The 21,999-nt window shown below is 31.9% G+C and overlaps 4 protein-coding genes across 5 annotated transcripts in view; 3 read left to right on the plus strand and 1 right to left on the minus strand.

The window, feature by feature from the left end:
- LOC101511052 (zinc finger CCCH domain-containing protein 16) overlaps positions 1-3,837 on the plus strand; it is a 6,359-nt gene extending 2,522 nt beyond the window's left edge. Inside the window, exons 5-10 of the mRNA XM_004505525.4 lie at positions 549-642; positions 933-1,153; positions 1,782-1,840; positions 1,938-2,124; positions 3,020-3,092; positions 3,388-3,837. Of these exons, the coding sequence (XP_004505582.1) occupies positions 549-642; positions 933-1,153; positions 1,782-1,840; positions 1,938-2,124; positions 3,020-3,092; positions 3,388-3,426 (673 nt within the window). The 3' untranslated portion in view covers positions 3,427-3,837. The remainder of the gene's footprint in view (positions 1-548; positions 643-932; positions 1,154-1,781; positions 1,841-1,937; positions 2,125-3,019; positions 3,093-3,387) is intronic.
- A 181-nt stretch (positions 3,838-4,018) lies between these two features.
- On the minus strand, positions 4,019-8,996 carry LOC101511362 (uncharacterized). The gene is made up of 5 exons (XM_004505526.4): positions 8,373-8,996; positions 7,378-7,640; positions 6,939-7,056; positions 5,076-5,284; positions 4,019-4,744 (listed from the first exon to the last, which is right to left on the minus strand). Exons 1-5 carry the CDS (start codon positions 8,754-8,756, stop codon positions 4,291-4,293), a joined length of 1,428 nt encoding a protein of 475 aa, XP_004505583.1. The 5' UTR covers positions 8,757-8,996; the 3' UTR covers positions 4,019-4,290.
- Positions 8,997-12,217: 3,221 nt separating this feature from the next.
- Positions 12,218-16,016, plus strand: LOC101511690 (uncharacterized). 2 transcript variants are annotated; one of them, XM_004505527.4, is made up of 5 exons: positions 12,218-12,669; positions 13,052-13,269; positions 14,199-14,297; positions 14,699-14,772; positions 15,544-16,016. In XM_004505527.4, the coding sequence occupies exons 1-5, from the start codon at positions 12,372-12,374 to the stop codon at positions 15,767-15,769; spliced, it is 915 nt and encodes a 304-aa protein (XP_004505584.1). In that variant the 5' UTR covers positions 12,218-12,371; the 3' UTR covers positions 15,770-16,016. The 2 variants fall into 2 exon arrangements, with proteins under 2 accessions (XP_004505584.1, XP_004505585.1); XM_004505528.4 differs by having other exon boundaries at positions 12,271-12,669; positions 13,072-13,269.
- Positions 16,017-16,649: 633 nt separating this feature from the next.
- Positions 16,650-20,690, plus strand: LOC101512231 (uncharacterized). Its single transcript, XM_004505529.4, has 5 exons — positions 16,650-17,119; positions 17,937-17,987; positions 18,629-18,762; positions 19,145-19,245; positions 20,136-20,690. The coding sequence occupies exons 1-5, from the start codon at positions 16,811-16,813 to the stop codon at positions 20,303-20,305; spliced, it is 765 nt and encodes a 254-aa protein (XP_004505586.1). The 5' UTR covers positions 16,650-16,810; the 3' UTR covers positions 20,306-20,690.
- The last annotated feature ends 1,309 nt before the right edge of the window (positions 20,691-21,999 follow it).

Here is a 21,999-nt window from a genome sequence, read left to right on the forward strand (position 1 = left end):
GAAAGATCGATATTCTTCAAAACCTATACAAGTGGAATATGTTGCAAAGGATTGTCAATTTTTTTTCCATCTATTCTTCTCGTCTAACACCAGTTAGACCACTAAGCATTATACGCCAGTTCCAAAGTTTCTGTCTAAAAGATGAAAGAGGTTTTAATAGATACAGTTTTCACGTGCATTACAAAGCCAAGTGATTGTAATTTGCATGGAATGCTCACATACATGATCTCTCTTTTTATACATATTCCAGCAAACTTCAGTAGAGCCTTCTTTAGTTACCTGTGAGTTATGCCACTTCCCAGTCAGTTAACAGTTTGAAATAAGGAGTAAAAAAATTCCCAAGTGAATGCTGTATTGTTCATCAGGAATATACCAGCTATTGAAATGAACCTGAAAACATCACATCCAATTTGTGCACCAAATTCTATACGTAAAAGAGATCCTGATCTTCTTTCCACTTTTGAAAGAGAAATTGCTTTAAAGAATCTTAACCAGTGCACTAGCAAGAAAGACAAGTATCATGATAGACTTTGACTTTTGTTTTCCAGTGCTCCTTGTGACATTGTTGGAGATATTAGCTATGAAGAACTACGGGCAGCGGCTTATGAGGATGCTAAGAATGGAATGAATTTGCAATCAATTGTAAGAAACCTGATCTAATATTAATATGCCTACAGTTTCAAAGGAGTTCCTATTTGTGATATTTAGAGATTGTATTGCTTTGTTGCATTTTTTATTCCCTTCTTTTTTTCCAACCCCCCTCTATGGATACCCGATTCCCTGGCTACTTGTATTTCATTTTTCTCTAGTAATATATGTTTTTCCTATTGAAGAAAAGCCTCCTTTCAATTTTTTTTTATGTGAACTACAAGGTGATTGTTAAATTCATGCAATTATTTTCTCTGGTTTAACCTTAAAATATGTTGTTACAGGTTGAGAAAGAGAGAAACATACTAAAATCCAAATTGGTTGAGTTTGAAAAACTACTTTCTGAACCCTACAAAATGCCTCTGAATTCTTCTATTGACATCCAAAAGCACCAATCTAATGGAGCCAATGCAAATGCATTTTCACTAGCCACTCAAAATAATGGTCCTTTAGCAGTCTCAAGCTTTAGCCAACTGGGTGCTTCAATGAACACTGGTTTTGAAAGGTAACAATCACATGCTTCAGAACATTTTGTTCTTTTTCAATGCGTGGAGTCAAAATATGACTTAAATCAAGAAATATCCAAATTTTAGGTAACAGGGAGGGAATGCAAAGAGCTTAAGTGGTGCATGATTTGCACCTTATAAGATATACACGAGGCCTGATTATTTGTGACCTAGTTTCTTTAGTTGACTGCATCACACCTCTACAAGCATTCGTTTCTCTAGTACTGGAAGTGCAATCTACTATTTGTTTTTGTTTGAGATTATGGTGTGATTGTAAAGAGAGTGGTGAAAGACACAAATCTTTCTGTTTTTGTGGTTTAAGGTTACTGTTTCAGAAATGTTAATAGTTAATACAGACTTGTTAATATCTGTGCAAGTTCTGTAGAATGACCCAGGTCATGAGAATTTCGTGTCTAAATACATACATATAATAGATTATGATGGTTTTTTATGTTTGACATTGAACGATTCACAACAGTGTATGCTATAATGATTAGGAATTAGGAAGCAGACCTCCAATCATTGCTTCCCATGCAAAGATTTTATCTTGTTCCTTTCTTTTATATTCGGGTGATTTGTTTTGTCTGCACTTGATGTGTGGTAATCTGTTTGTCACTTTCTTGTTAGGCCCGCTGCTGCACCACTAATGGCCACTCCAGTGCAGCCTAGTTCCTTTGGAAATGGAGGTATATGTTTTTGCAAAAGTTTGATAACAAGCACTAAGATGATCGCATCTGTCCTCTGTTTTCCTTGTTTGACCATGGATGTTGTAATGAATTGTAGGAAACTTTTTCACATCCAACACAGAAAATCTATTCGGCAGTGGAATCTTGGGTGGTCAAAGCACCCCCTTTTCTACACCAGCGGAGTTGACAATGTTTCCAGGTTCAACTTCCCAGCCCCAACAACCATCCTTTGCGTTCAATAACACTAGCTCCACTACAATGCTTCCGACAGCATCAGATGTTCTGTAAGTTGCTGGTCACATTAGTTTAAAGTTCTACACAAGTAGTTGTGACAATTTAATCAAATTCCGTTCTCCTTCATTACTCAACTGAAAGTAGTTCTGCTGTATTGCTTGGTCAAATACAACTTTTCATAGAACATAGAGTTCAATTAATATGACATAGATCATAACATAACCAGCGCGCTGACCTTGAGTTTTTTAAGCTTGTTGCATCTTCAATTACTTATGCATTTTCAATTTGAGCAAATCTCTTGATACTCTTACGTAATTCTCTTTTTTTTTTTTATCACAAAACTCGTATAATCTGACTTCTTTGTAAATACTAAATTGATTGTGATAAATTTTAGCGATATAAAGATTTCACCAGGTAATATATCTTCTACTTTGATTGCTATTTATCAAAAGAGATGAGCAGAATCCTTAGTTCAATTGAAGTATTCTTGGTAATTCCCAAATGCAAGTTTTTTTTGTGTGTTGAAGAGTGAGAAACAAAAGAAAGGGCAGAGATGATGAATGCAATAGACAATTATACCTCAGATGGTCATTTCAACCTGTTGGGATATCAATAATCGCTCAGGAAATCATTCTAATTTGACTAGAAATTAAAGACCCAATTGAGTTATAAATGTTATAATTTGGACAAAGTTAGGTGCATATTTCAGTGATAAAATCAATTTTGTTTAGCCATCTGTTACATTTTATAGATTAGAAAGATTTTAATGTTGGTTGAGATGCTTGAAGCAGATGGGTCTACTGTTTCCTTTAATAATTATTCAACAAAGCCTCCAACTTTTGTTAGTATTTGAACCAGCTTGATAAAACTTGCAATCCAGCCTCGTGTGCTGGTTACCGATACTTAATACTTTCGCTTGAATCTTATGACTGTCTATTCTTGCAGAAATACGTCCCAAGTGGAGAATGTGTCCGGAGATGTCAGTATCTGGTTAAAGGAGAAATGGAATCCTGGAGAGGTAATAATTTTTGCTGTCCTTGTTGAGGTTTGGAATAAGTGTCCATTCAGGTTTCTCAAAAACATTAATTTCATTTACAAAACTATGAAAAAGTTCCCCTGTGACACATACAAAGTCATCATCCCGAGCATCACAAGTTCTTGCATCACAAGTCTTCATCCCGAGCATCAAAATTTGGCAGATTTAGGCTTACTTTTTGACTATATATTTTAAAATTCTAGTGTTAGGGAAATTTTCTCAAGTGCCTTGTTATATGCTTACATTTTTCTTTGTTTTATATCTTTTAATTTGACAGATTCCGGAAGAAGCTCCTCCAGATAGATTTGTTCGGTAGACATCTGTGTATTGGCATGTGAGACAGGGCGGCTAGTAGTATTTTTCTAATAACTTTAGGTCCTTTCTTTGTTGAATTAGAGGTATATCCACTGTTGAATGAACAACAAGAAACGAGGAGGCAAAAGCAAAGACTCGATTAAAGTTCTCACAAGTCCTTCATTGATAGTTATTACACAATCCTCTTATTTATGTAGTATTTTTCTTCCTGTAAAAACATGAGTGTCATATCAGGATAGAAAAATTATTTGTGTTTGCAAGAAATTAGTTCCTCTTTGTCCAAAAAAGGAAATTAGTTTATCCTTTTTCTTTGTAACACGACAAAAAATTATGCTCCTCAAGATAGAAAATTTTCAGTTTTTGGGACAAATTCAAGTCCACTTGATATAAGGTGTAATTTTTACCCTTTTCATTTCCAATGTCTTTTTGTTAGTTGGTTGCTTTTTGTCATTGATTGAACCAAAATTTGCAAATGAAAGTTTAATAATGTTGAATTAAAACATGAATTAATAGGATTTCTGCAATTTGTTATATAACTATTGAAGTTAAAATTAAACTTAGGACTAAAAAGAGCGTAAAGTAAAAACAAAAACTTGAAGAAAATAAAGCTCCATTTCAATGACATTAAAGTATCCAAAAATAATCTGAAATAAAGCTCCATTGCTAATTAAATGAAGATATCAATGTACCTAACATAATAAAAGGTCCATTGCTAATTAAAGGCTGGACAAAAGCCTATGTAATTTAATTGCCAGCATAGCTATTTTTTTACAATGAAAAAGTATTTACAGGACTCCTAAACATATCGAAGGAATACATACATTTTATGAAAGAATTTCGGAACGCAATGCGAAGTGCAATCTAATTAGACACTGGAAATATGATCAGTACCAATATCGGATCGAACCGTGGTCTTATCAAGTTGAAATTCAAAAGATTCAGCCAATTTGACTGCATCTGAAATTCTAAGCCTTGTTCCTTGCTGTGCAACAACAGTGGCTGCAACCTTAGCTGCTATTGTACCTATACTTCTTAAATCCGACATGCCTCTTAAAACACCATACAGTATGCCAGATGCATATGCATCACCAGCACCACAAGTATCTACTGGAACACATGGAGAAGGAGGGATGTATACTGCTTCACCTTTTACACCTATGTATGAGCCTTTGATACCGTCGGTAACAGATACTAGAGGGACAAACTGACTTAGATACCTTGTAACACAAACAGTGCTCTCTTTTGCATCAAAATTACAAAGAGCTCTTGCCTCATCAACGTTTGCGAAGATTAAATCCGCATAGTTGCCTACAATTTCCCTGATGAACGAACAAATAAAAGTTACATACAAGCAAATGTGTGATCTAAACATCGGAAAATATCATTCATTTTATTATTTTTAATTTCTCAATTGAATCAATGTACTAATACATTGTAAGTTAAATTATGTAGTCCATTAGATAATTACAGTTACCCTTTGGCTTAAAAAAGTCTTTAGTATAGAATAAGTCAATATGCCCATTATTACAGTGGTACCACGCCGGCCTTAATTAATGGCATGGAAATCACAAAATTTGATATGTTAAAAGGAAATCATTTAGGCAGTAAGTGGAAATGAATGAATTAATATAAGGAAAGACTTTATCTTACCAGAAATGATCAAAATGTCTCTCAATGCAGGAGACATCTGAAGCTGTTACTGCAACCAAGGCACCATTACTCCTAGCTTCTTTACATGCTTTGGTTATTGCTTTAATAGTATCGGGAAGTTCAAATAGATAGCCTTCAACAACAAGTATGTTGGTCTTAGAAACTGCACTTGCCAAGGAAGCGTCAAAGTTAACAGTTGAAGATGTGCCCTGACACCAAAATGCAGAAATATTAGCATTTTCCCTTCATTATTTCATTTCATGACAGCAAAAAATAAAATCAATTACAATATTCTGGGAACCCATCGCATTGAAAGTGAAATTTAATTTTTCCAGGTAGAACCAAAGCATTTAAAGCCTTCAATTGTATTCCACAAGAATAACAAAAAAAACTCTAAATAAAATAGAGTAGTAAAATTAAATGAATTTGCATCTTCACACTACCTGATGAGGACATAGAATGTATAACCAAGGAAGAAAGCCTAGAGGATATTCAAGTACTTGGAACCCCAATGACAAGAGCAAGGTCAAAGAAGGCGAAAGAGGTTCTAAATAACTTGATAACCACGTTATTTGAAGCAAGTACAACTCATGAAGAATTGAAGCCTAAGATAGTCAATTGCTTAACCCAAATTGAAGAAGTTAACGAATGAAGGCGGCATCTATGTGTTATCAAATTTTAATATTTGTTTTAATTAAAGTAATAGACTGAATTAATAAGAAATTTGGGTGTAACTGTAAAAATTTTAGTTGGGCCAAATTTAGAAAACTTTTTAGGAGTTGCCATTATAAAAGGCAAACCCTTATTTTTTTTAAGGCAGATTTTGAATTTTATTTTTGTGAGGCTTTGCTCTCTAGAGTTCTTGAAAGAATTCATCTTTGAACTTATCAAGGTTGTTAATCCTTGTGGCGTTCTTTTTGGTTTATCAATCCCTAGATTGTGGCGCCATTTTGTTCTTGGTTTCTTTGCTGAATAATAATTTTGAGTTTCCTTTACATCAAACCCTAATACTCCAATTCTATCAATTTTTGTGTTCAGTAACCTGCGTTCATAACTCGAGTTCTATATACTTGTTTCTGGTGATTCAACAGCCTAATTCGTGTTTCAGAACGTCATCTTTCACCTCGTTTTGGAATCGCCCGATTCGGAGTTTCGTAGCGCCGTTTGTCGCATTCTCCAGCTATACGCGATTTTTGACTCAAATCTGTAAGTTTCTGACCTAGAACGATCCTTAAAGTGAACCATGACTAATAGGATCATATCACTACCCTAAGTTATAGCAACCTTGATTCTAGCCAAATCTATGTAATGAACCAACAAAAACTGTTTCAAACCGAAGTAGAGGGTAAACCGAATGCTCGTCAAGATTTTCAAAATGGTAGTTTGATAGAATGATAGAAACAGTATGTTGCGGAAACCATTACCAAATGGACATCTTTGTAAGAAGAAATAAGTGAATACATAGTAAACAATGTATATGCTCAATTTCTCATAGCATACCATTGATGAAACTTTCATGTTAAAAAAAAAAACAAATAGGTGTTTTCTTCACCATACATAATGAAATATAAATTACACAATCTAGTTTTAGAACAGAAGAATAAGAACTCACGAAAACTTTGAGCAACTTGTAGAACTTATAAAACTTTTGAGCAACTCCTATAGTTGACTGGTTCATTACGTCGGTCAAACACATGTATGTGTTTCTTCTGATAAATAAAATTGTAATGCTTAAACTAGAGGGAAAAAGGGATAAAAGAATGAACAATATATAAATTGTTGTAAATATATCTCCTTCTCAAATTTCAACAAGGAAGTGGCAAAATATATATAGTAATATTCTTCATTTGTAGCATATCGAACCTGATATGCAAGCATTGTGCGCTGGGCATCTGGAGTTGTGAGAACTATGACCGTTCCAGTTGTCGCATCCTTGATAGGCGCAGAAAGAAATTGCACATTTGCTCGCCTTAATTTTTCTCTAAAATTTTAAAAAATGTGAACAAGAAATATAAATAACTTCATCAAATCTCACTTGCTCAAAATAAAACTCGTGGAATCATTAATATGATTGCAAATCAACATAATGATAAATCCAAATATAGGAGTGCTTCTGACTTATGGAAGAACAAGAGATTAAAAGACAGACAAGTAGATTATTCCATAACTCATCATAGTAATTGAAGAGACATGAGAGAATGAAGTTCCAAATTAACTTCTTTCTTTATATGAAACTAAATCAGTCACAACGTAAGTAGCCATATTAATTTGATCAAAGAACAGTGCAGTAATGAGGGCAAACCTGTAGAAGCCACCCAATAGATCGCTCGCCACACTGCCAGCCATTGCCACATTTATTGCAGGAGCTCGGGCGGAGCGATTTCCAAGCCTTGCCAGGGCAACTAGGGTATTGGAAAGAGATCCACCAGCCGCAGCTTTATAGCTGCACCCATCCATAGCCTGCAAAACTCTACCTCTTTCCTCATGATTTACAAGTTTTCTTGTTCCCTTTTCTAATCCCAAATTCTTCAGGAACTCGTCATCCACTGTGCCAGAGAAGTCAACCTAAAAGAATTTCCAAAACAATACAGTTAAGACTCATTGTTCTTTCCAAAATGTATGTGTATCTATCTATTTCAACAAATGACGGTATACATGATAATGATATATCACTTAATCTAAACAAGAATTGAGGGGGTTCCAATATGTTAACAGTTTGAAGGTAGGAGAACAAAAGAGAAAAACACAACTCAATTCTTGTAAAGTAAAGTGCATATATGCAAATCCAAATGCAACATTTGTTCAATGCACATGTCTTAATAAAAGTTATATATCTGTTTGTATTGACTTATTTCTTTGAGCATATCTAAAGACAAACACAATCAAGCAACTACACGTAAACAATTTATGACGTACCCATATGCTGTTTTCGCCTTATTCTCATAAACTCTCCATGTCAATGTCGAGGAAAGCTTATGAAACTAGCTATTACATGAAAATATTGACTTTATTTTATTCTTTATTAAAAAGATGGTTTATACATAAGTAGTTATATGATATACGCTGAAGCACCGGCATTTGTAATCAAATAAGTGTCTCGACACGACAACTACACATTGATTACTCCCAATTAATTCATTTTCTCAAATTATTATGGATATCACATCCGTGTTTGATAGGCTATAAGTGTTTGACTAAGCTAGGGCTATGGTTTTGTCCTTGTGCCCATTATGTAGAATGAACTGAAGTATACAAAAAAAATAATTGAATGAGCAATGAAAAGGGAAAATAAATTACCATGGCTTGTCCAAGACCTAAGACATCCCATCTTTCAGGGAAAACAAAGGAGCTAATAGACCCTTCTTCTTCTTCTTCTTCATCTTCTTCGTCAACTTCAACTTCATCCTCATCATTAGCCCTAGCCCTTATATGTTGTTCATCGTCTTCTTCATCATGGTTGTCCTCGCTGTTAGTGTCAAATTCAGCAGCTCCACCAAAGGAAGAGACTTTGAAGAGGCGACGGCGAATGGAAGCGGAACACGACAAATGTCTGCGTCTATAGCGGCAGAAAAGGGAGCGTGAAGTACGGCAATTTGATAATTGGAGAGGAGGAAGATGAGATTGGAAGGAGAGTTGAATTGGGTGAGAGAAAGAAGAGACGCGAAGCAGAGAGAGAGACATGATGGTATTATTGAATGTGAGTGACGTGTCTCTGTGTCTTTGGAGACACAAAGAAAGTGTGGTTGTGGCTATGGCTATGGCTACGGCGAAGATAAGGTGGAAAGAGGGAGGGAGAAGAGGTAACAGAATTTACGTATATACCCTTTCAGCTAAGGGGTTGACAAATTCTAGAAGCACCACAGTTGAGATGATTGATTTAGATATCATAGACACAAGAATCATCATCCCATCTCAACTATTTCGGTCAACATGTTTGGGCCACGCTATTTTAATAGGTGCACGAACAAAAGTAATAAATGTAAACTTGCTGTAAATAAGTTTTTAGTTTTTACGCTCTAGTTCTACCTTTTCGAGTTGGAATTGATTACCGTATAATTTTTTATTTAAATAAAAATAATTTTTGATGGAAATAATTGAACTACACTACTCTATCAGTTTCACCATTTTTATTTATTTTAAATTATTTATTATTTTATATTAATAAGATAATATTAATTATTTTTTTTCACTTATATATATTTATTTATTGTATATTAATTCATTAAATTTCTCAATTAATTAAAATTAATAATAAAATTTAAGTACTTAAAACCCGTTTTACTATTAGAATACTAAAATCAATTATTTTATAATTTTGTTAACAATTGTCCACAATCTAAGTATGACATTTAAAATGAGGGTAAAGAGAATATTTTTTTTTTTACTATATAAATAATTGAGCAACACGTTGATTTTGTAAAAAAAAAATGTATTATTTCGGTCTCTAATATAATAAAAATATATAGGATCAATTCAACACATATGAATTGACTTAAAGCGAATTATAATATTAAATTGAATTTTTTAAATTTTAGTATGACATCACTAATTTTAATATAATTGATGTCATCTAATATTTATTTTTTTAATTAATTTAACATTAAATTAAAAAAGATTTATATATTTTAATTTAAAAAATATTAAAATCCAAGATTTTTTGTTAAGAAAAATATATTTTTTGAGGTCTTTTAATAAAATAAAATTTTAAAATGATTGTTTTAGTGGTTTTATTATTGGACCGAACATGAAAATAGTTAAAGATAATTGATCTATCATCTTAGAATTGAATTAACTCCATTTGTCTTCTATATCATATTTTTTTTCTTATATTTCAAGATAAAATAAAATAGTTGATTAATATTAATAGTCTTGTCTAATACGACCATATTAACTGCTGTATTTCATAAATTTTAGTTTCATTTAGATTTTGAAGTTCTCTTTATGTTGATGATGTTCTCTCAATCTAATCTTTCTCCATTTTGTTATTGTTCTCCACCGAATAGGATTTTTTTATACAACCTTCAAAACACATTTCTTTCACACATCTCCATAACCTTCTCCCATCCTTCAAAACAAGCACACATGTCCATTACAAAAGAAAACTAATTTTTTATCCCAAAAAATCAACTTATTACAATAGTACTGGCAGAAAAGACGATGGTGGTCCGCTTTAAAGTGTTCATAAATTAAAAGAATTTGATAATCAAATGTATCTCGCCAGGAAGAAAAATAATGTGGTACTAGTTTCTTATGAGTGAGTTAGCGGCCATAATGTGGTGGTGGAGGACCTGGGGTAGGAGACACATTTCTAGCTATTGTTATGTCTTTTAGGGATAATGACTAAAAAAATTCAGTGTAACGATTTCATAAAATATCTTGTGAGAGTATGTTTCATAAATAACATGTTTATACCTAACATTCCAAACTATTTCCAAATCCTGAAAGCTAATAATACTTGACTTATCTAACCATTTAATAACCTCATGTAATGGAAATCTAATGATGTCATGTCAAGTCAGTTATTGAACTGAATAACAAATGAGTTGCCATATTCATAAAATAAGAGTGTTGGTACCAATAATTATGATAGACAAATAACGGAGTTGACAAATGACAGTTAAAAGTTAAAGAAGTGAATCCTCTCATATTTGAAATGAATATGAGGGATAATGTTTCCTTTCTCACTCTTCCTATGTCTAGCAGTTCTGAAAAATGTACAAAATTCGACAACACATCAATTTGTAGTGCATATATATGAGAGATGTAGACATGGTAAAATACTGACGAATGATGATATCAGACAGTTGAAAAATAAGTGTGTAACCATAAGATAGATTATCTGCTACATGATCTTACATAAATTTTATTTCATTCATTTAACTCTTTTGTCTGACTTATATGTTTATCACTTATCCAATTTTAGTGATCTGTTCAATAATAATTTTGTTAAATTATATAAAAGTTGAAATTTATTATCTAAATTGTCCCTCATATCATTTAATTGCATAAAAATATGATAATTTTGGGTAAACTATTATTAAATAGATGAAAAGAATCAAACTTTTATTTATATTTTGTTACACCACTTTTTTTACTAATGTAAAATGGTATTAATTCATTCAAATTAGTATAATACATTGATATAAAATAAATTCAAAATTGCTAAAATAAAAAAGATGAATATGTGAATAAACTCAGAACATCCAAGTTTATTAACGACAACATGTCTATAAATATGATAAAGTTTAAGTGTATGAAATATTCATACATCTAGATATGTAACGTTGACGATGTCAAATTCATTGATTGAAAATTATAATGAACCAAAATTACTCTGTTAATATAAATCAAACAAACACCGCAATAAGATGAGAAAATTAAAAACTCCACACAACGATGATAGTCAAAACAACGTCACACTAACTCACAAAATCATATAAACATACAAAAGAAAAACTAAATATGTTTGAAATCCATTTATTTAGATAAAACAAAAAAAAAATTAATAAAGTGACTTAATCAAAAAATGATTATAAACCTTTGTAATTAATAAAAAGAAGAGAAATTTTAAGTTTATTTTAGCAGCTACAACTACAGAGAAGTTTGTATGTCTTCCATGTATTGCAGTACATCTTAAATGTGTCAAAACTTAACGTATATTTTATTTTAAAATACAATTTTTAATCATTACGAAATTATTTAAAAAATAACTTTGGTCTATATTAAAATAAAATATATTTAATTATCTTTCAATTAAAAAAATTTTGAATAATTTTTGACAAATATATTCAAATATTATTAAAAAAAAATCTATTGATGTTTAAAATTTTTAATTTATAATTAATAAAATCTGAATTTTTCAATATAAAAAATAAAATAAATGTATAAAAATAATAATTTAAAATTTATTTTATATAGATAATTTTTTTATAATATTATAAATATATTTATAAAGATTCATTAATAAGATATAGCCGAGATTAAAAATATATCTACAATAATTTTATAAGAATTAATAATTGTAATTATTATATTACATCCACTTATACGAATACTTTTAAAGAAAAATGATTGAATATCATATCTTATTAAAAACATATTTATTAATTCAAACAAAAAGAGGGCAATTTGGGGAAATGTTAGAAGGGCAAGAAAAGTGAATGAAAATGCAAAGGGAAATTTGACGACGATGAGCTGAGCACAGAGGCAGCGAGGGAAGACAACCCACTTTCGTCTTCAAAATTATATTCTATCTGATCTTTTTCACGAACCCTAATTCTCTGAACACGCGCCACGATGTATTTGAAGAAGCCATTGTGGAGCGAAGGGATCGAAGCTGTGAAACAAGATTCAACTGGATCATCATCAAATCCAAATGGTGCGGTGTCGGAACTCGTTAACTCACTACAACAACAAAGGGTATATAGGGAAGTCACTCTTGCTCTCACAACTGGTCTCAGAGACGCACGTGCCGGTTTCTCTTTCCTCCGTCTCCGTGCTCTCCGTTCCATTCTCAATTTTCTCCGTTACGTTGCTCAATCCGATTCTACTATTCACCTCTTTAACCAAACCCAATCCATTCCCCATCTCCAAGGTCTCTTTTTCTTCTGCATTATGTTAGAAACTTAGATTGTTCATGAATGTAGGGCACTGTCACTTCGGTTGCTGACTCAATCAAAAATCCAAATTAGTAATTGAATTGTCGTTCAGTTTATTCCCTAATGTTATAACTGTCAGAGTTTATTGTATCTTTCAAAGACTTTTATGATAGTAAGTTGTATATTTTGAGGATTAATTTGATGATTCAACGGTTAATTTGAGTTTTTGTCCGAGTGATTGTCCAAAGTGATAGCGTCCTACACTTTGGACTAAAACAATGGTTTACCCTTACATTTGCTATTTCGTTTTTTTTTTTTTGCTTATTATATTATAGATTGTTTTGATTGTTTTATATGGTGGTGTTACTTTAATTACAGTGGTTCCGGTTCTCTTTCAGCACTCGCTAAAGGAAATAGGGAATGATTACAATTACAACAGGGTAGGAGATATGAGTCATATATTTGGTGTGGAACCTATGAAGTTAACAAGTCCGTCCACAGATGATGAAATTGCACTTGCTCTTAGAGTCTTGGAAGGTTGTTGTTTGCTTCATCCACACAGTACTGATCTTGCTCATCAACACAATGCTGTTCAGGTCATCTTCTTTTTTGTATTTATTTACTAGCTTGTATTGTCACCTCTGTAGCCCTCACACTTCTGATCAGATATCCAACAGTGACCCACCACCAATACATTGATTATATTCAATTAATTCATTTTTGTAACATTATTATTGATGTCGACTTGTCAATGTTGTGTCTGGTGTCCATGTCAATATTTGTGCTTCATAGATTGTCATTTCCTCCTATTAGATTTGTATATAACACTGATAGTTAAGATTGAAGGCATGCGACACCACACCGACATATGTGGTTAGATTCTATTACATCCATTTTTTAAAATTATTATTGGTGGCTCAATAGAAGCTGATGATGATGATAAAATAGCCATGCTTCTGATGTCTCCTATTTGGGGGTGAAACCAGAATTTGTAGATGCATAACCATATTTTTAGGAACATGATTGATAGAAACCAAGTCCGTTCCTGGGCCTCTTAAGGTCTACTCTTGAAGGCCCAAGAAGCAACAGGACCAAGCTGTATATTCTGAGCCTTTGGGTTTATTCTAGAAGGCCTCTCTAGAAGGTTTCTGTTTCAGTAAATTAAGGAAGTCATTCAGCAGATTAGGGAGTCTCGTTTCAAGCCTGTTATTTAGATTTTAGAGGAGGGTTGGGGCGAGTGAGGAGACATGGAAAGCATTGGATAGTAATTGGGAGTATTGAATTGTTATTCGACTTGGGAGCAGATTGCTTTTTCTTGCTTGTAACTTCCCTCCATTTTAATAATAACCAGAAATCATTGTTGCATTGCACTACCTTTTCTTCTTCTCTGTTATTCTGTTACTAATAGGAAAAGTTCTATCAGAACATTTAGAAGGTGACCCCCTCCCACTTACCACAGTCTCTAAAGTTAAACCAAGTAACTAGAAACCAATTTGTTTATGAAAATTTGTGGATATCCTCGCAGGTTTTGTTGAATATATTATCCACCCGAGGAGTTCTGGAGCAAAGTGCATGCTTAGATGCTTTGATCTCATTGATGGTGGATTCATCACCCAATCAAATGGTACCCTAACTCTTGTCTTTACATCATTTACAAATATGTTTCATTATTCTATCATTCTAGTTTTAACATATATTTTCTTTTATCATCCATTTATGCTTTATAGATTGAGGTTATAATTTCTTCATTGTTTGCGGTTTAGTAAGGAAGAGTTGCTGAAAAGTTTATCAGTTTCCAATACCATTACCAATAAAAGAAAAAGAGTTTGGCTGCAAGAGTTTATTTATTTAATTTTTGTTTAAAGAAGCTTTAGATTTGCGAGTGTCTTGGCTTAGCTTATATGATTTGGTAGTTGATGTTCCTCTTGATGCTTAGCCAAGAGTTTGTCCATGTTTGCCGATGAAGACCACATTCTCTTAGTTTACTTTTTCTAATTTCTCTCTCTTTTGATAATTACTTATCAGGATTTTGAGAAATGTAATGGGATTATGGAGGTTGCTGACCTTATAAGAGACAAACAAGTAGATGAAAATCTCAGGTACTGCTTCTTGTTACGGCCAATCTCATTAATTTTAATGCTCATATATTTTGTCAGACAGATCTTCAGCTCTCTTCTGTAGATAATTAGTCTATTGTTACTCTCATCTTGCTGGTCATGTTTTGTTAGTCACGCAACATTCATTTAGCTTACCTTCTCATTAATGTTGGACATTTATGTAGAGACCTGTTATATGACATTTGTAGAGAGCATCAGAATTTCTAATTTAGTTTGCATTGATAGTTGATCATTTAACTTCTTTTCTTTCAGAAACATAAACAATATGTGAGCAATGACACTTCAAAGACTGTGCGTACTGAGTAGCGCAGTTAGAATTTCATCCAAAAGGGAAAAATATGTTTTGCTATTACTTGTGATAGAAAAGTTCCACTGTAGGGTTACCATATCTATAAATACTATAATTTGCTAATTCAAATCCTCGTATATGATTCTGATCTGAATCTTACAATAATCAATGTCTATTATTCCATGCACAATTATCTTTTTTTTCAATGGAAATAATTGCCAAAAGAAACTTAAAAACCTCATGGCTTACTATTTATCAATGCATTTCTGCTCGCTAAAATTCCTTTTATAAACTAGGCAACTAAAAAGATAAAACAGATAGACCTCTGATTTGGGATCAATGACACGGGATAACGTTTTTATTTGGGATTCTTGATTCCTTCCATATCTTTCATTCTCACGATGCTTGCAATTTTCTCAGCTGTCTTGAGATAACTTGATAATAAAGGAAATGTTATTTTTCAGGTTAAAATGTGGAGAGTTTTTGCAGCTGCTCATTGGACATGTCAACGGAAGAGATGCACCTCCTTTGGCAACTATACATGAAGACACAAGGCGTCTCCTAGGGGAGACGTCAGCCTCCTTGATATGGGCTGCCAGTCAGTTTGGCTCCACGCTGGATCCAGAACAGAGACTAACTGCTCTCCAAATCCAGGCTCGCAGGATCTTAGAATCATTGGACTTGTATTGAATGTTACAAAAAATAGTCATGCAATTGTAGGAAATAATTTTAGAGAATGTCTCTTTGTTTTAAGTTTTTGTATGTATGTTATCATTTCTTTGAGAGACAAATAATCCTAATTGTAAGTGCCCAATGGAAATTTTTTTCCACCAGAATTATACTTACTCATTCTATACTACCCCCAAGGGAAAAATGTACCATAACTATATTGTATTAACGCATTCTGTACTTTTAAGTAGAATTGTTTTAAAAGTTATGTATTGTTTTTCCTGGGACAAATATAAAGGCTGGTTAAAAAAAAAAAGAACTTTAATAAGTAATTTTTTAATAGGTATACTTTATAAGACCAAAAATAAATGGTAAAATTAGAAAAAATGAGGTCGCAGAATAACAAGAAAGAGATAAACATTTTAAAATAAAGGGAAATTGCATTTACCTTTCATGAGATACCTTAAATGACACTTCCTCCCATTTTGAAAAAACACTCACCTTCTTTATATTCATTAAAAAAATTACATCAAATATTTTTTTTGTCACACTTACATCTATTCATATCATTTATTATATTTTAAAATGTATGGTTATTTTCTTAGTAATACAACCAAAGTGTGTATTTTAGTGTATTTTTAATAAATGACAAATAAAGTTGAAAGAGTGACACAAAACAAATGTTATGCACAATTTTTGTAGTGAAATATAAGAGAAATAAATGTTTTTTTAAAACTAGAGGGGTGTTAATATTATTTAAGGTAAACTTAGAGGAGGTAAATGTAATTTGATATAAAAATAATATATATTGCAAAAATCCATAATATAAATGGTTTTATGTAGCGATAATGTAAAATTTAAAATAAAATATAAGTTTTGGTGGTCCGTGTAGAATTAAATGGGAGGAACTTACGAAGTAGAGATGCAACAGACAGAGAAAGTAAAAGAGTGAGTGACATTTTAGAACTCAAGAAGACGGATCAAATGTCGAGTTGAAACAAAACGGTGATTCGGTGAGTGGAATCGGAACTACATCATCGAATTATCCTAACCTAATTCACCATGAATTCTTTCCTCGTAAGCACGCCCGCTTCTTCATTGCCACACATTTCCACAACAACTAAAACTTTCAATCTTCTCCGACAACAACCCACTTTCCGCAATTTTCTCTCCATCCCCTCTAAATTCATCACACCCAAATTCATTTCATCTTCCAATGGATCGAATAACCTTTCAGATGAATCTTTTCTTCAAAATGACACCTTTCAAACTGAACTTACAAACCCTCAACTTCCTTCCTTCAATTCTCCTCTCCCCAACTTTACCTTCAGTGACCAAGCTTTCTTTCTCCTTGCGTTCATTGCCTGCACGGTATGATCCTTCACACTCGTCTTTTGGGTTTATGAACAGAGTGGTCACTGAATTATTAGTAGTTTACTTCACTACCTAGTTCTGGTTAAACTTGTAGATTTTTTTAAATTATGAACCCTGCATAAAAAACAACTTTGAATGGAATATGAATTTGCATAGTAGACCATATGTGCTTAAATTAGTTTAAAGTGCGTTTGGTGAAACTTATATATATGGGCTTATCTTTTATGACATAATAATAGTACTTGACCAAGTGTTTGTGCCATGTTTAGAAGATGCTTTCAGCTTATTTTATGAAAACATCTTACAATTTATAAGGAAAATTTCACCTCGGTTTAGGTAGGTTTGAATTGACTTATTTGAGTTTATTTGTCGATATAAACACTTGTAAGACTGTTTGAGATAATTTAAGAAACAACTTGTGACATGTTCATAAGTTGTTTTCAGCCTATAGAAATAGGTTTTACATAAGCATTTTTATAATAACCGCTTATGTTATAAGCGTTTTATTAAGCTATTTATTCAAACAATTTGATTATACAATCACTAAACTAACATATTTGAGCTTTACCCAAACACACCCTAAATCTCTTAATGTTTTTTGTGTAGTGTATTGGTTATCTTTATTGTAAATCTTCTTAAATAAGAAATCACTAATGTAAATGCCACATTTAACTAACTACTAAAAAGTCATGTTCCAGTGCATATCTTTTTAGCGAGTCATTATCTTTTATCATAGTTCCTTGAATTTCTCCTTTCCATTTTGATGAATTTCGTTTGTAGCTCATAAAAGATATTTTGATTATCATTTCTGTAGACTTCAGCGGCGTTTGCTGGCCTTGTTTGTGCTGCTGTTCCCACCCTATTTGTAAGTTTTCTATCACAATGCTTACATTAAGATGTGCACATATAATTTATACGTCAGATATGACTCGAGTAGGTTGCATTTGTTTCCTTTTGATTCTTTAAAGCTTAATGGCATTGGAATTTCAGGGTTTATAATTTGAATTAAGATCCTACTTGTCTTTTTCTGAGTTTCACTTCCTCTTTCATCATTTGTAATATTTGCACCAATCGTTTAACTGGAACCAGTCTATATATCCTGCAAACAAACCGCCAAAAGTTGAATACGCATTTTGAGAGAGAGGAATGCGAGGATTTGTCTTCAACCTATTTAGTACAGCTGTTGAAACAAAGGATTTGTTTGTAGAAAGAATATAGGTTCAGACTGCTCTGTCATTTTCAATTTTGATGATCTATACATCCCCTTTTTGAGACATATATCGTAATTGATAAATCTTTCAGCTTGATAAACCACAGATGTTCTAAATACGGTGTAAATTGATCTTCCTTTTTCTTATAATTTTTGTGTGTAAGATTCATTTTGCATTATGTTTTCAGGTCTTAACATACCTTATGTCATCCTCGTATTTATCTTATTAGGATAATTGTTGAGCTGAAACAGACTCTAAATATTCATATTTATTTACTTTTTCATATCTTCCTTAGGCAATGAGAAATGCTGCAACGTCGCTTTCAAAGCTAGCTGATACAGCTCGTGAGGAACTCCCGAGCACCATGGCTGCTATTAGGCTTTCGGGGATGGAAATAAGTGATCTGACGCTAGAATTAAGTGACCTAAGGTGACAATGAATACCTGGCTTTGAATCCATTGTTGCTGTATTTGATTCCCTGTTACATCTTTCTAAATGATGGTTATTTTAAGATTGTTAACTGTACATAGTTGTTCTGTTTTCTGTTCCCTATTGGTACTGCTGCATTATACTGTCATAAGAAACCATACTCAACCCATTTTTACCAAAGATCAATAAAACAGAAGTGGAGGAGGCATAATGCTTGCATGTGTATCAAAACGGTTTCTCTCTTATAAAACAAGGATGTTTTTTTAAATTTAAAAAAGAAGCTTCAAAGTGAACTTCTAAAATTTAATCATTTGGGTAATGTTAATACAAAACAGATCCCTTTTTCATCAGGATCTAAGATCATTTATTGTTTGACAAATAGTCAGGAAATAACTGATGGAATCAGCAAGTCAGCTCAAGCTTTGCAAGCAGCAGAAACTGGAATTCGACAGATTGGTTCAGTGGCACATCAACGCACGATATGTATGTATAATATGTTTTCTGAGATCCCTTTATTGTATCTCTTGTATTTTTCTTCTTTTAATCTTATTCTTCATTTTTATGATTGCTTTTCAACTACAACATTTAGCAGCTCTGTGACTTACATATAAACAAATAAAAAATGGCCAGGGAAAGCCTTGGAATTAGTTGATTTCTTCCTTTGGTGGGTTGGGGCGTTCTGTTTTCATTTTTCGAAGAATGCTTTCTGTTAGAACTCAATTGCTATCAATTAAATAATACTGATATGTCTAATCCAAATTGGTTTTTTTGAAGAATGTCTAATCCAAATTGTTGATCAGTGATTGCAAATGTCTTATTTATATCCTGTTTCTGCCAGGAAGATTTTAACAAACTCTCTCATAATATGCGTAATTCAGATTATATTTTACTTTTCAGTGTAGTCTATTTATTTGTAGACTGATATTTTGATGAAAATGTATACTGTTCAAACATCAACCTAAATCCCTCATTAATAGATTGTTTTCTTATTTTGCTCATTAATATACAGAGCATCGAATGCCATTTCATTTAATGGTAAAATATTGAACTACTTAGTAGCCATCTTTCTTTTTAAACAAGAAAAAGTTATCTAGTATTGGAGTCTCCATTGATTATTGATTTGGGGTTCAAAGCAGTCATAATATGATGCAGTCACTACAGTCATGAGACCGGACTTGTTGGATAAATATCAAACGACCTATATTTCAACTTCGGAAAATGAGATTTTAAGCACATTCTCAGAATGTGAGCCATTCAATCTTCATCCAACGGTAATGACCTCATTACTGAAGTGACTGCATCAATCCAAATCCCAGATACACGGAGTGACTGTCCTAACAATTGTCTTTCTTCTATTGTTTGTTCTGTTACAGCCATGATTGAAGAGAGAGCAAATTTACCCGAAATATCTCTGCAACCTGTTGTTGCTGGAGCTGCAAGAAAGACTTCCAGAGCAGTTGGCCGAGCCACAAAGAGCTTGATGAACATGATTTCAGGAAGAGAAAGACCAACAGAAAATGATGACGACATAGCCTACATGTGAGAAATTTGATGAGCTTAATTAAGTTGGTTCAGATGTGTGCATATTTATTTTGCTTATTGTCCTAATATAGTAGTGTGGGAAGGTACTTAAAATTCATGTCAAAATTTGAATATCTTCAGTCACAATGTAAGGGGATGAGCTTGTTACTACTATGAGTATTGCTACACAAAAGTGCAGTTGGCTCTTGAGTCACAAGTCTTTTTATGAGTCTTGTGACATAGTAATACAGAGGTGTCAATTTATCTGAAGCATCTGCTATGAAGCTTGATCCCCAAGACGTAGAAATTCTGTCATGTATTACAGTTAAAGATATATATTATTTATCTAGTCAAAAACAAAAATATAGTATGTTCTTTATGTTAGAAATACTTTTAAAATTTCTTCAGTCCTAGTAGTCTCTTTTTGCATCTAAATTTAGACTATCTCGTGTCATTTTTTATCTTCCAATTATATTTTAGAAGTCACTAATTTTTTACTAATGATCATATTTTTAATTGAATTTTATCTTCCAGTAAACTATTCTTCCGATAAAATGTTATAATTGTGGTTATCCGTGGTAAGATTTAAATCAGTTTTAAGACAACACAAAATTAGACAGAAATACATTATTAGTACTTTAAGTATAGTTGAGTTTTCGTTTAGGTTTTTAAGTTTTTTTTTCTCTTTGAGTTGGTCATTTAAGTTAAACTTAGTTTGTACCATTAGCGTTTAAGTTATATTGAATAATACTAACAATTTTTTAAGTTTGATTTTTCTTTTTCTACAGAATTATTTTTATGAAATGTTAAGATTTAATTAAAACATTGTAATAAGTTGACTCTCCAAACTACTTTTTAAGTGAAAGGAATTAAGGACATTGATTAGGTGTATAGATATTTGTTACCATGTTTTTAAGGTTATCAATGTATCTAAATGGTTGCAGTAAAAATCAAGAAATGAAGACTATTTATAAAATTTGATAATTTTTTTTGAAAGATAACTATGAAAGACATATTGGTGTAACATTTAGTAGAGTTTTTAATGATTAGAAGTTTCAATTGCGTCGATCATGGTTGAAAATGAGATAAAAAAAATTAACCGTGCAAACATATTTTAAAGGATGAAATTGAGAGAAAAAAAAACTTGTAAATACATTAGATTAAATTTAAAAGATTATAGATGTATTTTTACCAAAAAATTATTGAATTGAAATATTAAATTAATATATAATTTACTTTGATTTGGATTGCTTTATTAAAACAACAAATCCAATCTATTTAACCTATAAAAAGTCCATTATGATTTATTAAAGTAATATGCCCTTTCGCCCTCAAAATTTTAAGGGTTTTATCAGATAAAATTAAAGATATTATTTGTATATTTTGAATAAATATTGGAATGAGTAAATAATTATCTTTTTATTAAATAAAATTTAGATCAGTTGAATTCTAGAACTCATTAGGATCATGGTATGTCTCAAGATTCAAAACAACAGTAATTACAAATAATTCACTAATATTCTTGATTGCGAAAATTGAATCTAAACTTTATGAATATGAATCAACTTCTTATTAAGTGAATCGATTAACGATCACATTTATTAAATGTTAAATTTAAATTAATTTATACCATTTTCATATTTATATTGTGTAATATAATATATTATAAACTAAATAATATATATATATATATATATATATATATATATATATATA

This window comes from Cicer arietinum, chromosome 6 (genome assembly GCF_000331145.2).
Source record: "Cicer arietinum cultivar CDC Frontier isolate Library 1 chromosome 6, Cicar.CDCFrontier_v2.0, whole genome shotgun sequence".
NCBI classification, from domain to species: Eukaryota; Viridiplantae; Streptophyta; class Magnoliopsida; order Fabales; family Fabaceae; genus Cicer; species Cicer arietinum.

Coding starts and splice junctions, on each gene's coding strand:
- LOC101512231 (XM_004505529.4), top strand. CDS start 16,811: ATGAATTCTTTCCTCGTAAGCACGCCCGCTTCTTCATTGCCACACATT. Junction 17,120..17,936: donor TTGCGTTCATTGCCTGCACG/GTATGATCCTTC, acceptor TCATTTCTGTAG/ACTTCAGCGGCGTTTGCTGG. Junction 18,763..19,144: donor CTAGAATTAAGTGACCTAAG/GTGACAATGAAT, acceptor TTTGACAAATAG/TCAGGAAATAACTGATGGAA.
- LOC101511362 (XM_004505526.4), bottom strand. CDS start 8,756: ATGTCTCTCTCTCTGCTTCGCGTCTCTTCTTTCTCTCACCCAATTCAA. Junction 7,057..7,377: donor CTATTGGGTGGCTTCTACAG/GTTTGCCCTCAT, acceptor TTAAAATTTTAG/AGAAAAATTAAGGCGAGCAA. Junction 4,745..5,075: donor AGACATTTTGATCATTTCTG/GTAAGATAAAGT, acceptor TTCGTTCATCAG/GGAAATTGTAGGCAACTATG.
- LOC101511690 (XM_004505527.4), top strand. CDS start 12,372: ATGTATTTGAAGAAGCCATTGTGGAGCGAAGGGATCGAAGCTGTGAAA. Junction 12,670..13,051: donor ATCCATTCCCCATCTCCAAG/GTCTCTTTTTCT, acceptor CTTTAATTACAG/TGGTTCCGGTTCTCTTTCAG. Junction 13,270..14,198: donor ATCAACACAATGCTGTTCAG/GTCATCTTCTTT, acceptor ATATCCTCGCAG/GTTTTGTTGAATATATTATC.